This window comes from Eleutherodactylus coqui, chromosome 6 (genome assembly GCF_035609145.1).
Source record: "Eleutherodactylus coqui strain aEleCoq1 chromosome 6, aEleCoq1.hap1, whole genome shotgun sequence".
NCBI classification, from domain to species: Eukaryota; Metazoa; Chordata; class Amphibia; order Anura; family Eleutherodactylidae; genus Eleutherodactylus; species Eleutherodactylus coqui.
In genome coordinates this window covers 132,573,565-132,587,408 of record NC_089842.1, presented here as the reverse complement: position 1 = coordinate 132,587,408, position 13,844 = coordinate 132,573,565, and the positions used below count along the sequence as shown (strand labels likewise).

At 47.2% G+C, this 13,844-nt stretch overlaps 2 protein-coding genes across 2 annotated transcripts in view; one reads left to right on the top strand and one right to left on the bottom strand.

The window, feature by feature from the left end:
* Positions 1-6,264: 6,264 nt before the first annotated feature.
* EIF2B2 (eukaryotic translation initiation factor 2B subunit beta) lies at positions 6,265-13,821 on the top strand. The gene is made up of 8 exons (XM_066607669.1): positions 6,265-6,469; positions 10,083-10,203; positions 10,911-11,059; positions 11,328-11,491; positions 11,562-11,657; positions 11,736-11,873; positions 11,956-12,022; positions 12,099-13,821. Exons 1-8 carry the CDS (start codon positions 6,307-6,309, stop codon positions 12,254-12,256), a joined length of 1,056 nt encoding a protein of 351 aa, XP_066463766.1. The 5' UTR covers positions 6,265-6,306; the 3' UTR covers positions 12,257-13,821.
* LOC136632637 (acylphosphatase-1-like) overlaps positions 12,288-13,844 on the bottom strand; it is a 34,933-nt gene continuing 33,376 nt past the window's right edge. Inside the window, exons 12-13 of the mRNA XM_066607667.1 lie at positions 12,486-12,637; positions 12,288-12,363 (exon numbers count right to left, since the gene is read on the bottom strand). Of these exons, the coding sequence (XP_066463764.1) occupies positions 12,298-12,363; positions 12,486-12,637 (218 nt within the window). The 3' untranslated portion in view covers positions 12,288-12,297. The remainder of the gene's footprint in view (positions 12,364-12,485; positions 12,638-13,844) is intronic.

Here is a 13,844-nt window from a genome sequence, read left to right as displayed (position 1 = left end):
AGTACATGTAAGCAGGAATAAGTTCCTTTTTGTGTGTCAGAGGACAATGCACTCCTGATTATAAAGTTCCTCAAATGTAGAGGTTTACAACCAGCTACTTGCAGGACACCATGGACCTACTGAACAAACTGTCAACCATAGGTCACCTCCCACATGGCGCAATCCTGGCCACCATTGATGTGGAGTCCTTATATGTACTTCGAAAGACGAGAAGCCAGGGGAATAACCTGAAAGGTGCAATTGGGCGAGAGGAGAACACCTACTCCTCCGCCGCACCTGTCGTCCGATCTGGAGGTGTGAGAGAACTGCAAGCCATCATAGGACAATACAGCAGGGGAGGCAGAATCAGACTGCTGTATCCAAGTTTTGGGGGGGAAATAGATTTAGGTGCTTGGTTGTGAAGAGGTTGGGGATGGTTGGGAGTTTGTTGCACGCAGATTGGGGGTTCTAGAGGGTGCATTTGAAGGGGCAGGAATGGTGCGTGCAGGCTAGAGGTTGGGCTTGGGGGTGTGTGTGAGTAATTTGGGGGGGGGGGGGGTAGTAGCTGGGAGCGGTACAGAGTGGGCCGGGGTTAGGGCAGATGTTCCCCGCAGCCTAAAGTAGCAAGGTAGCAAGGGTGAGCAGATGGTTGGGGGATTTGTGAGGGTGGCTGTGGTGTTTTTTGGCGGTTATGGGGGACTGAGGCATTTGAGGAAGGTAAGGAGCATGTGAGAGCTATGCATGGGCGAGGAGAGCAGGGAGTGGCTGACGTACATAGAGTGTGTTGGGGCTGAGCGCAGACAGTCAGAATGGAGGTAGAGGCTAGAGCAAGGATGAGGGTGTTAATATGTGGGGTATTAGTGTTAAAGGGGTCTACTTGCCTCCTACTCCGTCAAACGGACATATCAAGGTACAATGCATGCTCAATTTAGCAATGGAGTAGGTGAGGCGGGATATGTGCTGAGCAGGCCGTGAGATGGAGGCGACAAAAGAAGGGAGCAGTCAGTGCAAAGAGAGGAGCATAGCGGAGGAATAGACAGGACAGAGCATGACATGAGCATGAGCAACACAAAATGCAGCATTAGCGGAGCATGGCATGGGGGACACGAAGCATGAACATCAGCATGGATGAGGCAAAGCATGGGCGTGAGCTAGACAGTCTTTGTGGATGGTGATGAGACACATGCAGGCAGAGGCATAGACAGTGGAGCATGGGTGCTGTCTTTGTGGATGGTGAAGTAATGGAGGGATGAAACAGTCTATACAGGTTGGGGTGAGGCAGCCAAGTTAGGAGCAGAGACGAGAGGGGTGTAGTGGGGCAGGGATCATCCCCACCACATCTTATTGTTGTTATTACATAATAATGTTATTATTACAGCGTGTTGGGAATTTGTATCCTGTCTGCTGACAGTACATGTGAGCAGGTCTTGCAGTTCCTTACCTTGAAGGGATAAGTTCCTTTTTGTATGTTAGAGGGCAATGTACTCCTGATTATAAAGAGCATTTTTCTTCAAATTTGGGGGGTTGCCTGTAACACAGAAGGGGAGGGTCCAAGAATATGGTTTTCAGATGGTCATCCTTGTGTGTGGTATGATGGAGTTTCTTTGTGGTTTTCCTTAGTACCTCTAGCTGTGAATTGTAGGTCACTGCTAGATGTACACGATCGTTTTCTTTTTTGTCTGTGTATTGGAGTAGTTAATTTCTGGGTATCCTGGTGGCTCTGGTGATTTGGTCATCAACTGAGGCGAGATGGTAGCCCTGATTTAAAAATGTCCTTTTACGATGGTATAGATGTTCCTTTCTGTTAAGTTGGAGCAGATCCGGTTATATTTGATGGCCCGGCTGTAGACAATGGATTTTTTGATGTGTTTGGGATGGAAACTGTCCTATCTGAGGTATTAGGGCCGATCAATTGGGGATTGGTGGCATGCTGCAAGTATGCATGGTATTCCATACTTGCTGCGTGCTGGCGCACAAAAAGTGAATGGCCCGCAAACACAGTCGCGTTAGCCCAGCCTATTAGTGCCCCTCATGATCCCTTCACAGTACTAGTATACCTCTAAATAACAGATACCACTTCTACACAGTTAAGGTAATTACAGTGCAGCTATTTACAGTGTTTCCAGGTGATGTCTGCTCTCACCCGCTTCCTGGTTTTTGCGGTGCCCACCCGTGAAGTCTGCATGCCGCTTGAGCCATCTTTGAGCGATAATTGTTGTGTCTAAATGTGCCCATCTTTCACTTTTCTGCCGAGCGATTATTTTATGTTCGGCATGAAATCCATAGTTCGGCATTAGAGCTGATAGCAGGGACTTCAGGCAGTGTTCTCCACGGGAAGCACTGATAACATTGTCTCAGCTGTCAGCCCCAAGGCAGAACAAAGGGAATATATTCAGAGAACAGACCACCCGCTGTTCTCTGAATATAGCTCACACCAATTAATAAACTACTAATTAGCATTAGTACCAATTAGTAGTTGATGCAAAATGATCGCTCAAAAGCCATCTTTTGAGCGATCCTCTTTGTGTGTAAATGGGCCATAAGTGCTGGATCTGCACCAAGAACCAAATATCTTCTTTATCCTTGCATAAGCTTTGTTTGTGGACTCTGCTCTGGAATGTGCTAGAGCAGAGGTCCCCAACTCCAGTCCTCAGGGACCACCAACAGGTCATGTTTTCAGGATCTCCTATAGTAAGAACATCTGTGGCAATGTCTGAGGCGAAGACAATAATTACATCACCTGTGCAACACTGAGGAAATCCTGAAAACATGACCTGTTGGTGGTCCCTGAGGACTGGAGTTGGGGACCTTTGTGCTAGAGTCCTCAGGACCACTTGAGAATGCTCTAGATCGGAATGGGGATTGGTCAACCTCCAGCCTATCAGGTTGAAGCTTTTGAGGCGTGCACAACGTTGTGTGCTTGTGACACCAGATCCTGTACGTAGGGAAGTGTCCAATAACAATGTTAATTCATGTATATGAGTTTGGTGAACCATGCCCTTTTGGGCCAGTATGGTATAATGGCTATCACTGTACCCTGATCTTGACTGAGTTTCACGAATATCTTTGGTATCAGAATCGGAGGGAATATATATGCCAGGCCAAAGCTCCACAGTATGGTCAAAGCATTCACATATAAAGGATTGTCTCCTGATACAGCGAGCACAACTTCTTCACCTTGGCGTTCTGCCTGGTAGCCATCAGGTCGAACTCTGGCATTCCCTATTGATAGATGATCTGATTAAAAATCCGGTTGTTCAGGAACCATTCTCCCGCTACACTATTACATTGAGGGATTCAGGTATGTGGACTGCTGTTAGATGACATTTATTCTGCTCTGCCCAGGACATGATCACATGTATTTTTGAATGTTTTTTTATTAAGTACGTCCCTGCTCGTTTACGTAAAGTACAGACATTACATTTTCTGATCTTTATCACTCCCCCTGAGCTGTGAGAAAATATGTTGGAGGGATAATCGCTTTGAGCATCCTGAGATTCAATGAGAAATTCTTCTCCTGAGTCATCCAAACCCTGGTATTCCTTTGAGGTGAGGCTCCCAACCGACTAGGGAGGCGTTTGCTGTCAACAAGGTCCAAAAGGGTGGACTCTCCCATCTTTTAACTTGATCCACCATCTCAATGTACGACGGGTCTGCCAAGTCCAGCCCCTCTTTGGTACGGTCCTACTTTCTCAGAATCTCGTTCTGTAGAGTTCATAGGTACCATCGTGCCTATGGAACAGCTTCTAATGCTGATGTCATAAGACCTAAGACTCATCAGGCTTCTGATAGTAATTTTGCTGGGTATCAAAAGGAATTTTGCTGCCTCCACTATCTTTATTTTTTTCGCCCGCGAAAGGCAACAAAACTTGTGTGAATATGAATTCCATTCTTTGGAATAGAGTTATTGAAAACAAGACATCAAAGGTGTTCACATCATTACACACAGGACAGAAAAAAAACACGAAGGAGCTCAGACTATAGGCGAAGAGTCAGAGTCTATTTGATTCAGTTTGTTTTCATTTTTATTCCAATTTCCATCTGTTCTGATAGTACACAGGGGCAGGAATGCCCCATAATTGTGCTACTGTGGGACGTAAGAGAAAGGAAAGCTATGGGTCTTTGTAGCGATGTCACAAACAAATTATTTTCCAAAAAGAACGTATTTATTGTGCAAAAATGTAAAAAAAAGCTAAAAAAATATATAGAATTTTACAGAAAAAAAAGGTATTGTGTCATTTATGCCACATAGTAAATGTCGTAAAAATAAATGGCAGAATTGATGTGTTCTTTCACCTGGTCTCCTCCCAAAAATGAATAAAAGTTATAAAATACATTATACAAAAGTTATAAAATACATTAAGCGCTGCGGAATATGTTGGCGCTATACAAATAAAGATTGTTATTATATTATTATTATTATATGTACCTCAAAATGGTATCAATAAACACTGCAGATTGCTATGCAACAAACAAACCTTTATATGGCAATGACAATGATAAATAAAAAAAAATGTTATGGCTTTTGAAAAGGGGATGAGATATCAATAGGAGCCATGCCTGCAGTTACAAGCACCAACCACTACACAGGGATTGGAGCAGCGGCTTCTGCTCTGACCCGGTGTATTTGTGGTGCCCGATCAGTTGATTAGTCGGGGTCCCGAGCACTCCCTGAGGATAGATCATTAACAGTATTTTCTCCGAAAAAACTCTTTAAGCACTAATCTATCCGTGTTCCTTTAAAAAAACTTGTGTACAGCAATGGCCCTAAATTCTCTGGCTAGGTAGCAATACCCTAGAATTAAGGCCCATTTAGATTTTCAAGAAGTCTGATGGGGTTGCCGTGCGGGTGTCATGGCAGCCGGGGGCCTTCTGAAAGGCTCCAGGGCTGTCATAATGGAATGCCTATCAAGCCATGCCCTTGGAGTGGCTTAATAGAATGCCTGTCTGATTGCAGTATGATGTAATGGCATTACATCATACTGCAGGAGCGATCAAAGCATCGCATGTTCATGTCCCCTCTGGGGATTAAAAAAAAAAAAGAAAAAGTCAAAAGAAGTTTTAAAAATTTATCAATTATTAAAAAAAACAAAACATTTTGTCCTATTTAAAAAAGACTAACTAATAAAACAAAAATACATATTTGGTATCGCTGCATCCGTAAACGTCCGATCTATCAAAGTAACGTATTATTTACCCCACAGGGTGAACGTGAAAAAGAAAAATAAAGAACGCCAGAATTGTGCTTTTTGGTCACCGCGTCTCCAAGAAACATTGTAATAAATAGCGATCAGAAGGCAGTATGTACTCCAGAAACTGCATGACATTCTGCAAAAACCGAGACCTCGCACAACCATGTCAACGAAAACATTTTTAAAAAGTTATGGTGGCAGAAAATAATTTAAAAAACTTTTATATCTTTAAAAATAAATAGAAGTAGTGCAGCAACAAAAAAACCCTATAAATGTGGTGTCGCAGTAATCATACTGACCCATAGAATAGTTATCAGGTCATTTTTGTTGCAGTTTGTGCGCCGTAGAAACAAGACGCACCGAAAGATGGCGGAATGTCGTTTTTTTTCCCCTTTTCACTTGACTTAGAATTTTTTAAAGTTTTTCAGTACATTATATGGTACCATTAAAAAATACAACTCATCCCGCAAACAACAATCCCGCAAACAGCGACGTCGATAGATAAATAAAAGAGGACGATTGGATATTGACACAATATCGCTGTTTTCTCGTGACGATACTGCGATTCTGTGGCGCTACAAAATCCTGTGACCTTGTAGCACCACGTGCAAGGATTTTTGTGAGGGGGGGGGGGGGGGGGGCCTTGAAATATAAGCCCTACCCCGAAATAAAGGAATACAACACCTAAGAAGTGCTGTCAGAGAGAGAATTGGAAGCCCACTTGCTGTGTGCCATACCCGGTGCCCCATGCCAGCACCGTGTGCCCGCAAAGTTGGCATGTATGTTTTCTTGAACCCTTGCATAGAGGTGGCTGTGAGGGCAGGCGCAGAGCAATCTGTAAAGAATTACACTGCACGGGGACACCGTGCTGAAACAGGGGACCTGGGGAGTATGAAACCCAGCTTCCCGGTCTGTCCATTCCCTCATCTTTGAGCCCCATAACACATCTCGGGGGTTAAAAGTGATGAGAGGTACCCAAAACCATTCACCCCTCACATCCACACTGTCCTCGAGTGCCGTCAGGGGGAGGGGCTAAACAAATTGCCTTGTGTCAACGGATTCCCGTAGCCCCTCCCACTATGATGTCGCACGTAGTCAATGTGTTGCTTTCCGCCATCTTGGTACTCCCTTTAGGATGCCGGCCGCTAACGAGAAAGAAACGGAGCTGACCGGACGGATTGAGGCCTTTATCACAGGCCTGAAGCGCGGTGCATGGCAGCAGACGGCCGAGGAGACGGCGCGGGAGACCGTGGCCCTGCTGCGGAGGATTATCGCCCAGGCCAGATGGGGGAATGCGGGTGAGAAGGAGCGGCGCATGTCTGTATGCCGTGCGGGTGATAGGAGGAACCACGGGTGTACGGCGCCCCGAATGTATCACCCTGCGACCCCCGAAATACTCCCTGCACTCCTAGATTCCGCTACCCCCTCCCCAAGATGCAGGCTGCACCCCCTACAATACTCTAACCCTGCCCCCCAAGATGCAGGCTGCACCCCCTACAATACTCTAACCCTGCCCCCCAAGATACAGACTGCACCCCCTACAATACTCTAACCCTGCCCCCCAAGATGCAGGCTGCACCCCCTACAATACTCTAACCCTGCCCCCCAAGATGCAGGCTGCACCCCCTACAATACTCTAACCCTGCCCCCCAAGATGCAGGCTGCACCCCCTACAATACTCTAACCCTGCCCCCCAGGATACAGACTGCACCCCCTACAATACTCTAACCCTGCCCCCCAAGATGCAGGCTGCACCCCCTACAATACTCTAACCCTGCCCCCCAGGGATAACCAACTCCACAACTAGTCACTGAAGCTCTAGATCTGATCAATACACCTCCATATATTTACTGCAACCCCTAAGGCCTCATGTCCACGGGCAAAAGAAGAATTAAAATCCGCAGCGGATTTTAACTCTTCTCCTGCGCGCGGATCCGCACCCCATAGGGATGCATTGACCACCCGCGGGGTAGATAAATACCCGCGGATGGTCAATAAAAGTGATTTTAAAAAAAATGGAGCATGAAAAAATCTGGACCATGCTCCATTTTCATGCGGGTCTCCCGCGGGGACGGCTCCCGCGGGCTTCTATTGAAGCCTATGGAAGCCGTCCGGATCCGCGGGAGACAAAAATCAGATTTTACTCACACGCTCCGGATCTTCTCTTCGCCGCGGCGCCATCTTCTCTCAGTCGCGGCCGGATCATTTTGCTTCGGGACGGCGCATGCGCGGGGCACGTCACCGACGTCATCCTGCGTATCCACCGGGCCGAAGAAAGAAGATCCGGCCGCGACGCAGAGAAGATGACGCCGCATCGAAGGAAGTATCCGGAGCGTGCGAGAGGTAAGTTTATTCTGATTTATTCTTCTTTTCAGCGCTCATGTCCGCGGGGCAGGAGGGACCCGCTGCAGATTCTACATGGAGAATCCGGAGCGGGCCTGATTTCCCCCGTGGACATGAGGCCTTAGTGTACACAGCCTGCGGGTGACCTACACCCTGTATATACACACTGCACCCCCATATGTGACCCACAAGCCCTATAATAAGCACATTACTACACGGTATTGGGAGAATATATTAACCCCTCAAGGGCATTGGGCTTAAAGGGGTTGTCCCGCGGCAGCAAGTGGGTCTATACACTTCTGTATGGCCATAATAATGCACTTTGTAATGTACATTGTGCATTAATTATGAGCCATACAGAAGTTATAAAAAGTTTTATACTTACCTGCTCCGTTGCTGGCGTCCTCGTCTCCATGGTGCCAACTAATTTTCACCCTCCGATGGCCAAATTAGCCGCGCTTGCGCAGTCCGGGTCTTCTCCTGTTCTCTATGGGGCTCCGTGTAGCTCCGCCCCGTCACGTGCCGATTCCAGCCAATCAGGAGGCTGGAATCGGCAATGGACCGCACAGAAGAGCTGCGGTCCACGGAGGAAGATGATCCCGGCGGCCATCTTCACCGGTAAGTATAGAAGTCACCGGAGCGCGGGGATTAAGGTAAGCGCTCCGGTAAGCTTTCTTTAGGTCTCTGCATCGGGGTTGTCTCGCGCCGAACGGGGGGGGGGGGGGGTTGAAAAAAAAAAAAAACCCGTTTCGGCGCGGGACAACCCCTTTAAGAACGCAACGATTTTTGACGGATTTTCATCTCCATTTTTCAAACCATAACTTTTTTATTTTTCCGTCGACACGGCCGTAAAAGGGCTTGTTTTTTGCATGGCGAATTGCAGATTTTATTGGCGTACATAGACAATATTGTAAAACTTTTTTATTAATTTTTTTATGATAGCAGGGAGAGAAAACATCAATTCTGCTATAGATGGTTTTTTATTTTTACAGCGTTAATCATGCAGCACAAATGACACAATACTTTTTTTCTGCGGGTCAGTACGCTTATAACGATAAAAATAAATAAATAAATATATAAGAATTTTGGTAAGGTTTTTCCACTTTTCCGCAATAATAAACCTTTTTTTAATTCTTTTTTTCTAAATCACTGCAAATTAAAGTCCAATGACTTTTTTTAAAATTTTTCCATGGATGGAGCTATGTGAGGGCTTATTTTTTGCGAGACCAGCTGTAGTTTTTATTGGTACCATTTTGGGGTACATACAGCTTTTTTAATCACTTTCATTGTATATTTAGGAGGCAAAATAAAAAAAAAAAAAAAGTATTTTGCCTCAGTGTTTTTTTTTTTTACATTTTTTGCCGTGCAAGATAAAAAGCGTGTTCAATTTATTGTACGCATCGTTACGGATACGACGATACCAAATATGTGGGATTTAAATTTGAACCCTACATAGATCGCAGTGTGTAAGGGGTTAACTGCGCAGGTCGCTCTCACGATACAACCACTGCTGTTGTCTTCTGATCTCGTGCTATCCACGGGACGTAACTGTACGTCCTGTTGCGTTAAGTGCCAGGGAGCCAGGACGTATAGTTACGATCTGTGGCGGGAAGGTTTTGTCATTAAAAAACAAAAAGCAATACTTACCTATTCCTCCCCAGAAAGTCTTCTTCCTGGATCTTCACCTCACCCATCTTCTAGCTCCTCCAGTTCCCCGGGTCACCTCACCTCCAGCCCGCCAGATCCTCTTCTTCCTGTTATGTTGCGTCCATTCACAGGCATTCTCCTCCCTGCAGGTCAGTGTAACCAGTCACTAGTGACGTCGTGTTCCCTGCCTAGAAGTGAATGCTGAATCCTATGCCGGGCTATTGCTGAGACTGTGCATGTGCGCTTTCTCGTGACAACAGTATATGAACACTCGCAGCAAGACAGCGCACATGCATAGTCTCAGCAATAGCCCGACATTCCCTGCTAGGTAGTGAACGCTACGTCACTACTGATTTAACGTACACTGAGCTATCGGAAGGAGACTGCCAACAATGGCTGCTCAAAAACCGGAGGAAGAGGATTCGGATGCGGTAAGAAGACGGCCTAGGGAAAAATTGGTAAGTATTGTTTTTTTTGTTTTTTTTTAATGACACAACCCCTTTAAGGGCGATGCAGCAGTTTTCTGGCATCAAAATTGCAAAAATTTTGTGCAGATGTATATTTGCACAAAATTTGCTGTTGTGCGCTTTTCACTCCACATTTCAAAAATGCGGAATTGGGGTGGAGTTTGAGAAAAGTAAGTTGTTTTTTTTTCAAAGAGAGAATTATGAGTTGAAAGTTTTATAAATTAGCAATATTTGTTGCAATTTCAGTCCAGGGAAGGAGTGGCATAAAATTACTACTCTATTTTACCCAGCAACTGAAACTGATGCTAGTTTCACCAAGTTTATCTCCTGGTGATACATTTGTTGTAAAACTAACTTCAAAAAGAGCACACATGATAAATGCCCCCTGCTTTTGTATACAGTACCATTGTTATATCTGGGGCATTGTGTATGACTGTAACATTCCCTCTTCCAGGTGAATTGATGGACATTATCCGCAAAGAAGGTAGGAGAATGACAGCAGCTCAGCCGTCTGAGACCACCGTGGGGAACATGGTGCGGCGTGTCCTAAAGCTGATCCGGGAGGAATACAGCAGGTGAGGCAGGAAGACTAGGAGTCTGTTCCCACTCAGGTCTCTAGGATACAACCTGTGTGCCACCGCCCTCCAGCACTGGCCTGTGCAGTGCCTCAGTGCCCACCTTCACCCCTCTCCACTACTGGCCTGTGCAGTACCTTAGTACCCACCTTCACCCCTCTCCAGTACTGGCCTGTGCAGTACCTTAGTACCCACCTTCACTCCCCTCCAGCACTGCCTTAGTGCCCACCTTTACCCTCCTCCAGCACTGGCGTGTGCAGTGCCCACCTTTACCCCCCCTCCAGCACTGGCGTGTGCAGTGCCGCAGTGCCCACCTTTACCCCCCTCCAGCACTGGCCTGTGCAGTGCCTCAGTGCCCACCTTTACCCCCCTCCGGCACTGGCGTGTGCAGTGCCTCAGTGCCCACCTTTACCCCCCTCCGGCACTGGCGTGTGCAGTGCCTCAGTGCCCACCTTTACCCCCCTCCGGCACTGGCGTGTGCAGTGCCTCAGTGCCCACCTTTACCCCCCTCCGGCACTGGCGTGTGCAGTGCCTCAGTGCCCACCTTTACCCCCCCTCTGGCACTGGCCTGTCCAGTGCCTCAGTGCCCACCTTTACCCCCCTCCGGCACTGGCCTGTCCAGTGCCTCAGTGCCCACCTTTACCCTCCAGCCTTTGTACTCCGTGTTAGTTTCTGCCCTCCTGACTCTTGCCCTGTGCTCTGTCCAGGCTACGTGGATGCAGTGAGGAGAGTGACCAGCAGGAATCTCTGCATAAGCTGGTGACTGCGGAGGGACTTAGTGACGACTTTAACACCCCATTCCCACTGCTGAAGGCCAACGTGATTGAGGCAGTGAACGAATTGCTGATCGAACTTGGTAATTATATGATGCAGGGACCAGATGTTAGGTCTCATACACATGGACCTGTACACAGTCCCTATGGCTCTGTATTATCGACCTGTGTGAGGGTGCCCACCTCATCACTCTATAATAAAACATCTGATGGAACAGCCACCATATACATTGTCATATGTCACCTCTATGGGTGCCTTATCACAGCTCCATACATAAGTGTAACTGTGTGCATGAGGCTGCATGCCAAGGGCTCATCTTTTGTACTGACTTCCCATTGTTTCTCGAACAGAGGGCACTACTGACAATATTGCAGCTCAGGCCAAAGAACACATTCACTCCAATGAGGTGATAATGACCATCGGGCGCTCACGAACCGTACAGCTCTTCCTTGAAGAAGCTGCCCGAAAGCGCACGTTCCATGTCATTGTGGCAGAGTGTGCCCCCTTCTGTCAGGTAAGTGTTAAGCCATGCTGGATCTGCACCACTGGGTCTCTTCACATTCACTAAATACTTTTACTTCCAGGGGCATGATATGGCAGTCAGCTTATCCAAAGCAGGAATAGAGACCACTGTGATCACGGACGCTGCCATTTTTGCGGTCATGTCGCGTGTAAATAAAGTGAGTTATGGAGAAAGTGGCCTTTAGCTTTTCCATATGGTGTTACTGCAGATATTGATGTCCTGTGCTCCCTTACAGGTCATCATAGGCACAAAGACCATCCTGGCCAATGGTTCCCTGCGGGCAGTATCTGGGACTCACACACTGGCCCTGGCAGCAAAGCATCACTCCACTCCACTGATTGTGTGTGCCCCCATGTTTAAGCTGTCCCCTCAGGTACCCCCTCTATTCCTGTGGTGGTTAATGATGGGCGGAGGGCTATTGGATGGTATCTGATTAGCTTTTTCTCTCTCTCTAGTTTTCTAATGAAGAGGACTCCTTTCACAAATTTGTGTCTCCCCAGGAAATCCTTCCCTTCTCAGAGGGTGAGTTTTGGAATATTTGGGGTGGTAGATGTGATGTAGGGTGCAGGTTTTATGCGTATCTTCTTTTTTCCAACAGGGGAGATTCACTCGAAGGTCAGCGCACACTGCCCCATCTTTGATCATGTTCCTGCCGAGCTCATCACTCTCTTTATATCCAACATTGGAGGGAATGCCCCATCCTATATCTACCGCTTAATGAGCGAGCTCTACCACCCCGCTGACCATGAACTATGAGTGCAATAAACACATGACACGCTGTACAATGAGATGACCTTCTATTTATAAAGCTGCCAGGCTTGGTAATGTCGTCTCAGCCTCTGCAAGTTGGGCCTTGGAGGAACCTGGGGAAAAAATGACATCTGCATCTTAGAGGGGTGGGTTATTTAGTAATCTCCCCCATTACTGTAAGGCTGGTGTGGAGTTTCAGTACATATTAGGTGCTGTCTGTGGACAGTGCACTCACCTCTGGCTCAGGAGCCATGTGCTGCAGATCTGCTAGGGGCAGGATTGACGGCCGTCCATGTGCACACTGGAACGGTAGAGAACATTGAGCCAGAGCGCGAATCAGATGGCGGCACTCGTCCATGGTGAGAGACTGGTTAAACTTTACAGCCCCTGCAATCAGGAGATAGTCAGACACTGCCCAAGAACATGTAATCACTGATCTTATAGAGGACTGTAGACACAGTGGTGGTAGCACACAGGTACATCAAAATACAGCTGCATGAACAGGACTAGCTGCTTCTAAATATTAAACCAAAGCAGGTATAAGTCGGGGTAGTTTTATATCTGCATCGAACCTCCGGCTACAGGGTTAGTCACAGATCCAGCTGAAAATACAGTCCAAGGCTTTATTCACATGGGCGTATATACGCAGCTATATACACGTGTAAATAGGCTGGGCCAGCTGAATGAATGCATTGAATCCAATGCATTCTTTCTGATGGGTGGCGTATTTACATTGGTAAATAGGTGCTTACACACGCTAATGTGCCCAAAACCTAGGCAATGGGGCAGAAAGCAGGCAGACCCCATTATAGTTAATGGGATCCCCCTGGCACTGTTCGGTTCTGGCTAGAGACGGAAACATTTGGCCGCAGGTATTCTCCTTAACTGCTCTCCGAACTGAGTAGGAAAGTGGAATTCACAGAGCGGATGGGAACACACCCTAAGGCCCAATGTCCATCCGCGCGTAGCCCCCGCACAGGAGATCCGTGCGTCTTGCTGCCCATAGGGATGCATTAGCATCTGTAGGGCAGCTAAAAGCATGCGGATGTGATTTCTTCCCAGCGTGTGGGTTGCATGTACGGGAAGAAATCGCAGCATGCTCCATTTTCCTGTGGGTCTCTTGTACGGACGGCTCCCGTGGCATCCATTGAGGCCAATGTAAGCCGTACGTATTCGCGGCACAGCCACAGCTGTTTTTGTGCTGTGCCGCGGATACGTAAGAGAGCAGGAGATTTAAAAAAAACAAAAAACGCTGTGCATGCGCCGGGAGCATCCGCTGTGCTGAAGGAAGAAGATCCAGCCAGCACAGAGGAGACCCGCGCTGGAGCTCCTCGGGCACGCAGAGATACCACTGCGGGATTCAGCAGTGGTATCCGTGCATGCAAGTGGACATGAGGCCTTAGGACTCGTGTCCACTAGAAAAATAAAATTAGCAAATCTGCGCGTCTTTCCGTGGATGAGAGCCGCAGTCAAATTTGCCCATAGGGAAACATTTGCCATCCTCAGTCAATTAAATTAAATTTAACACCTGCGGGTGTGATTTAACTCGATTTGTGGATTTCACGCATCGATTTTTTTTTCACAAAAAAAGCAG

What these genes read in the sequence shown, in the direction of transcription:
- EIF2B2 (XM_066607669.1), top strand. Translation starts at nt 6,307, where the DNA reads ATGCCGGCCGCTAACGAGAAAGAAACGGAGCTGACCGGACGGATTGAG. An exon ending in TCATGTCGCGTGTAAATAAA is followed by an intron (nt 11,658 to 11,735) that starts GTGAGTTATGGA and finishes GCTCCCTTACAG; the next exon opens with GTCATCATAGGCACAAAGAC. An exon ending in TGTTTAAGCTGTCCCCTCAG is followed by an intron (nt 11,874 to 11,955) that starts GTACCCCCTCTA and finishes CTCTCTCTCTAG; the next exon opens with TTTTCTAATGAAGAGGACTC.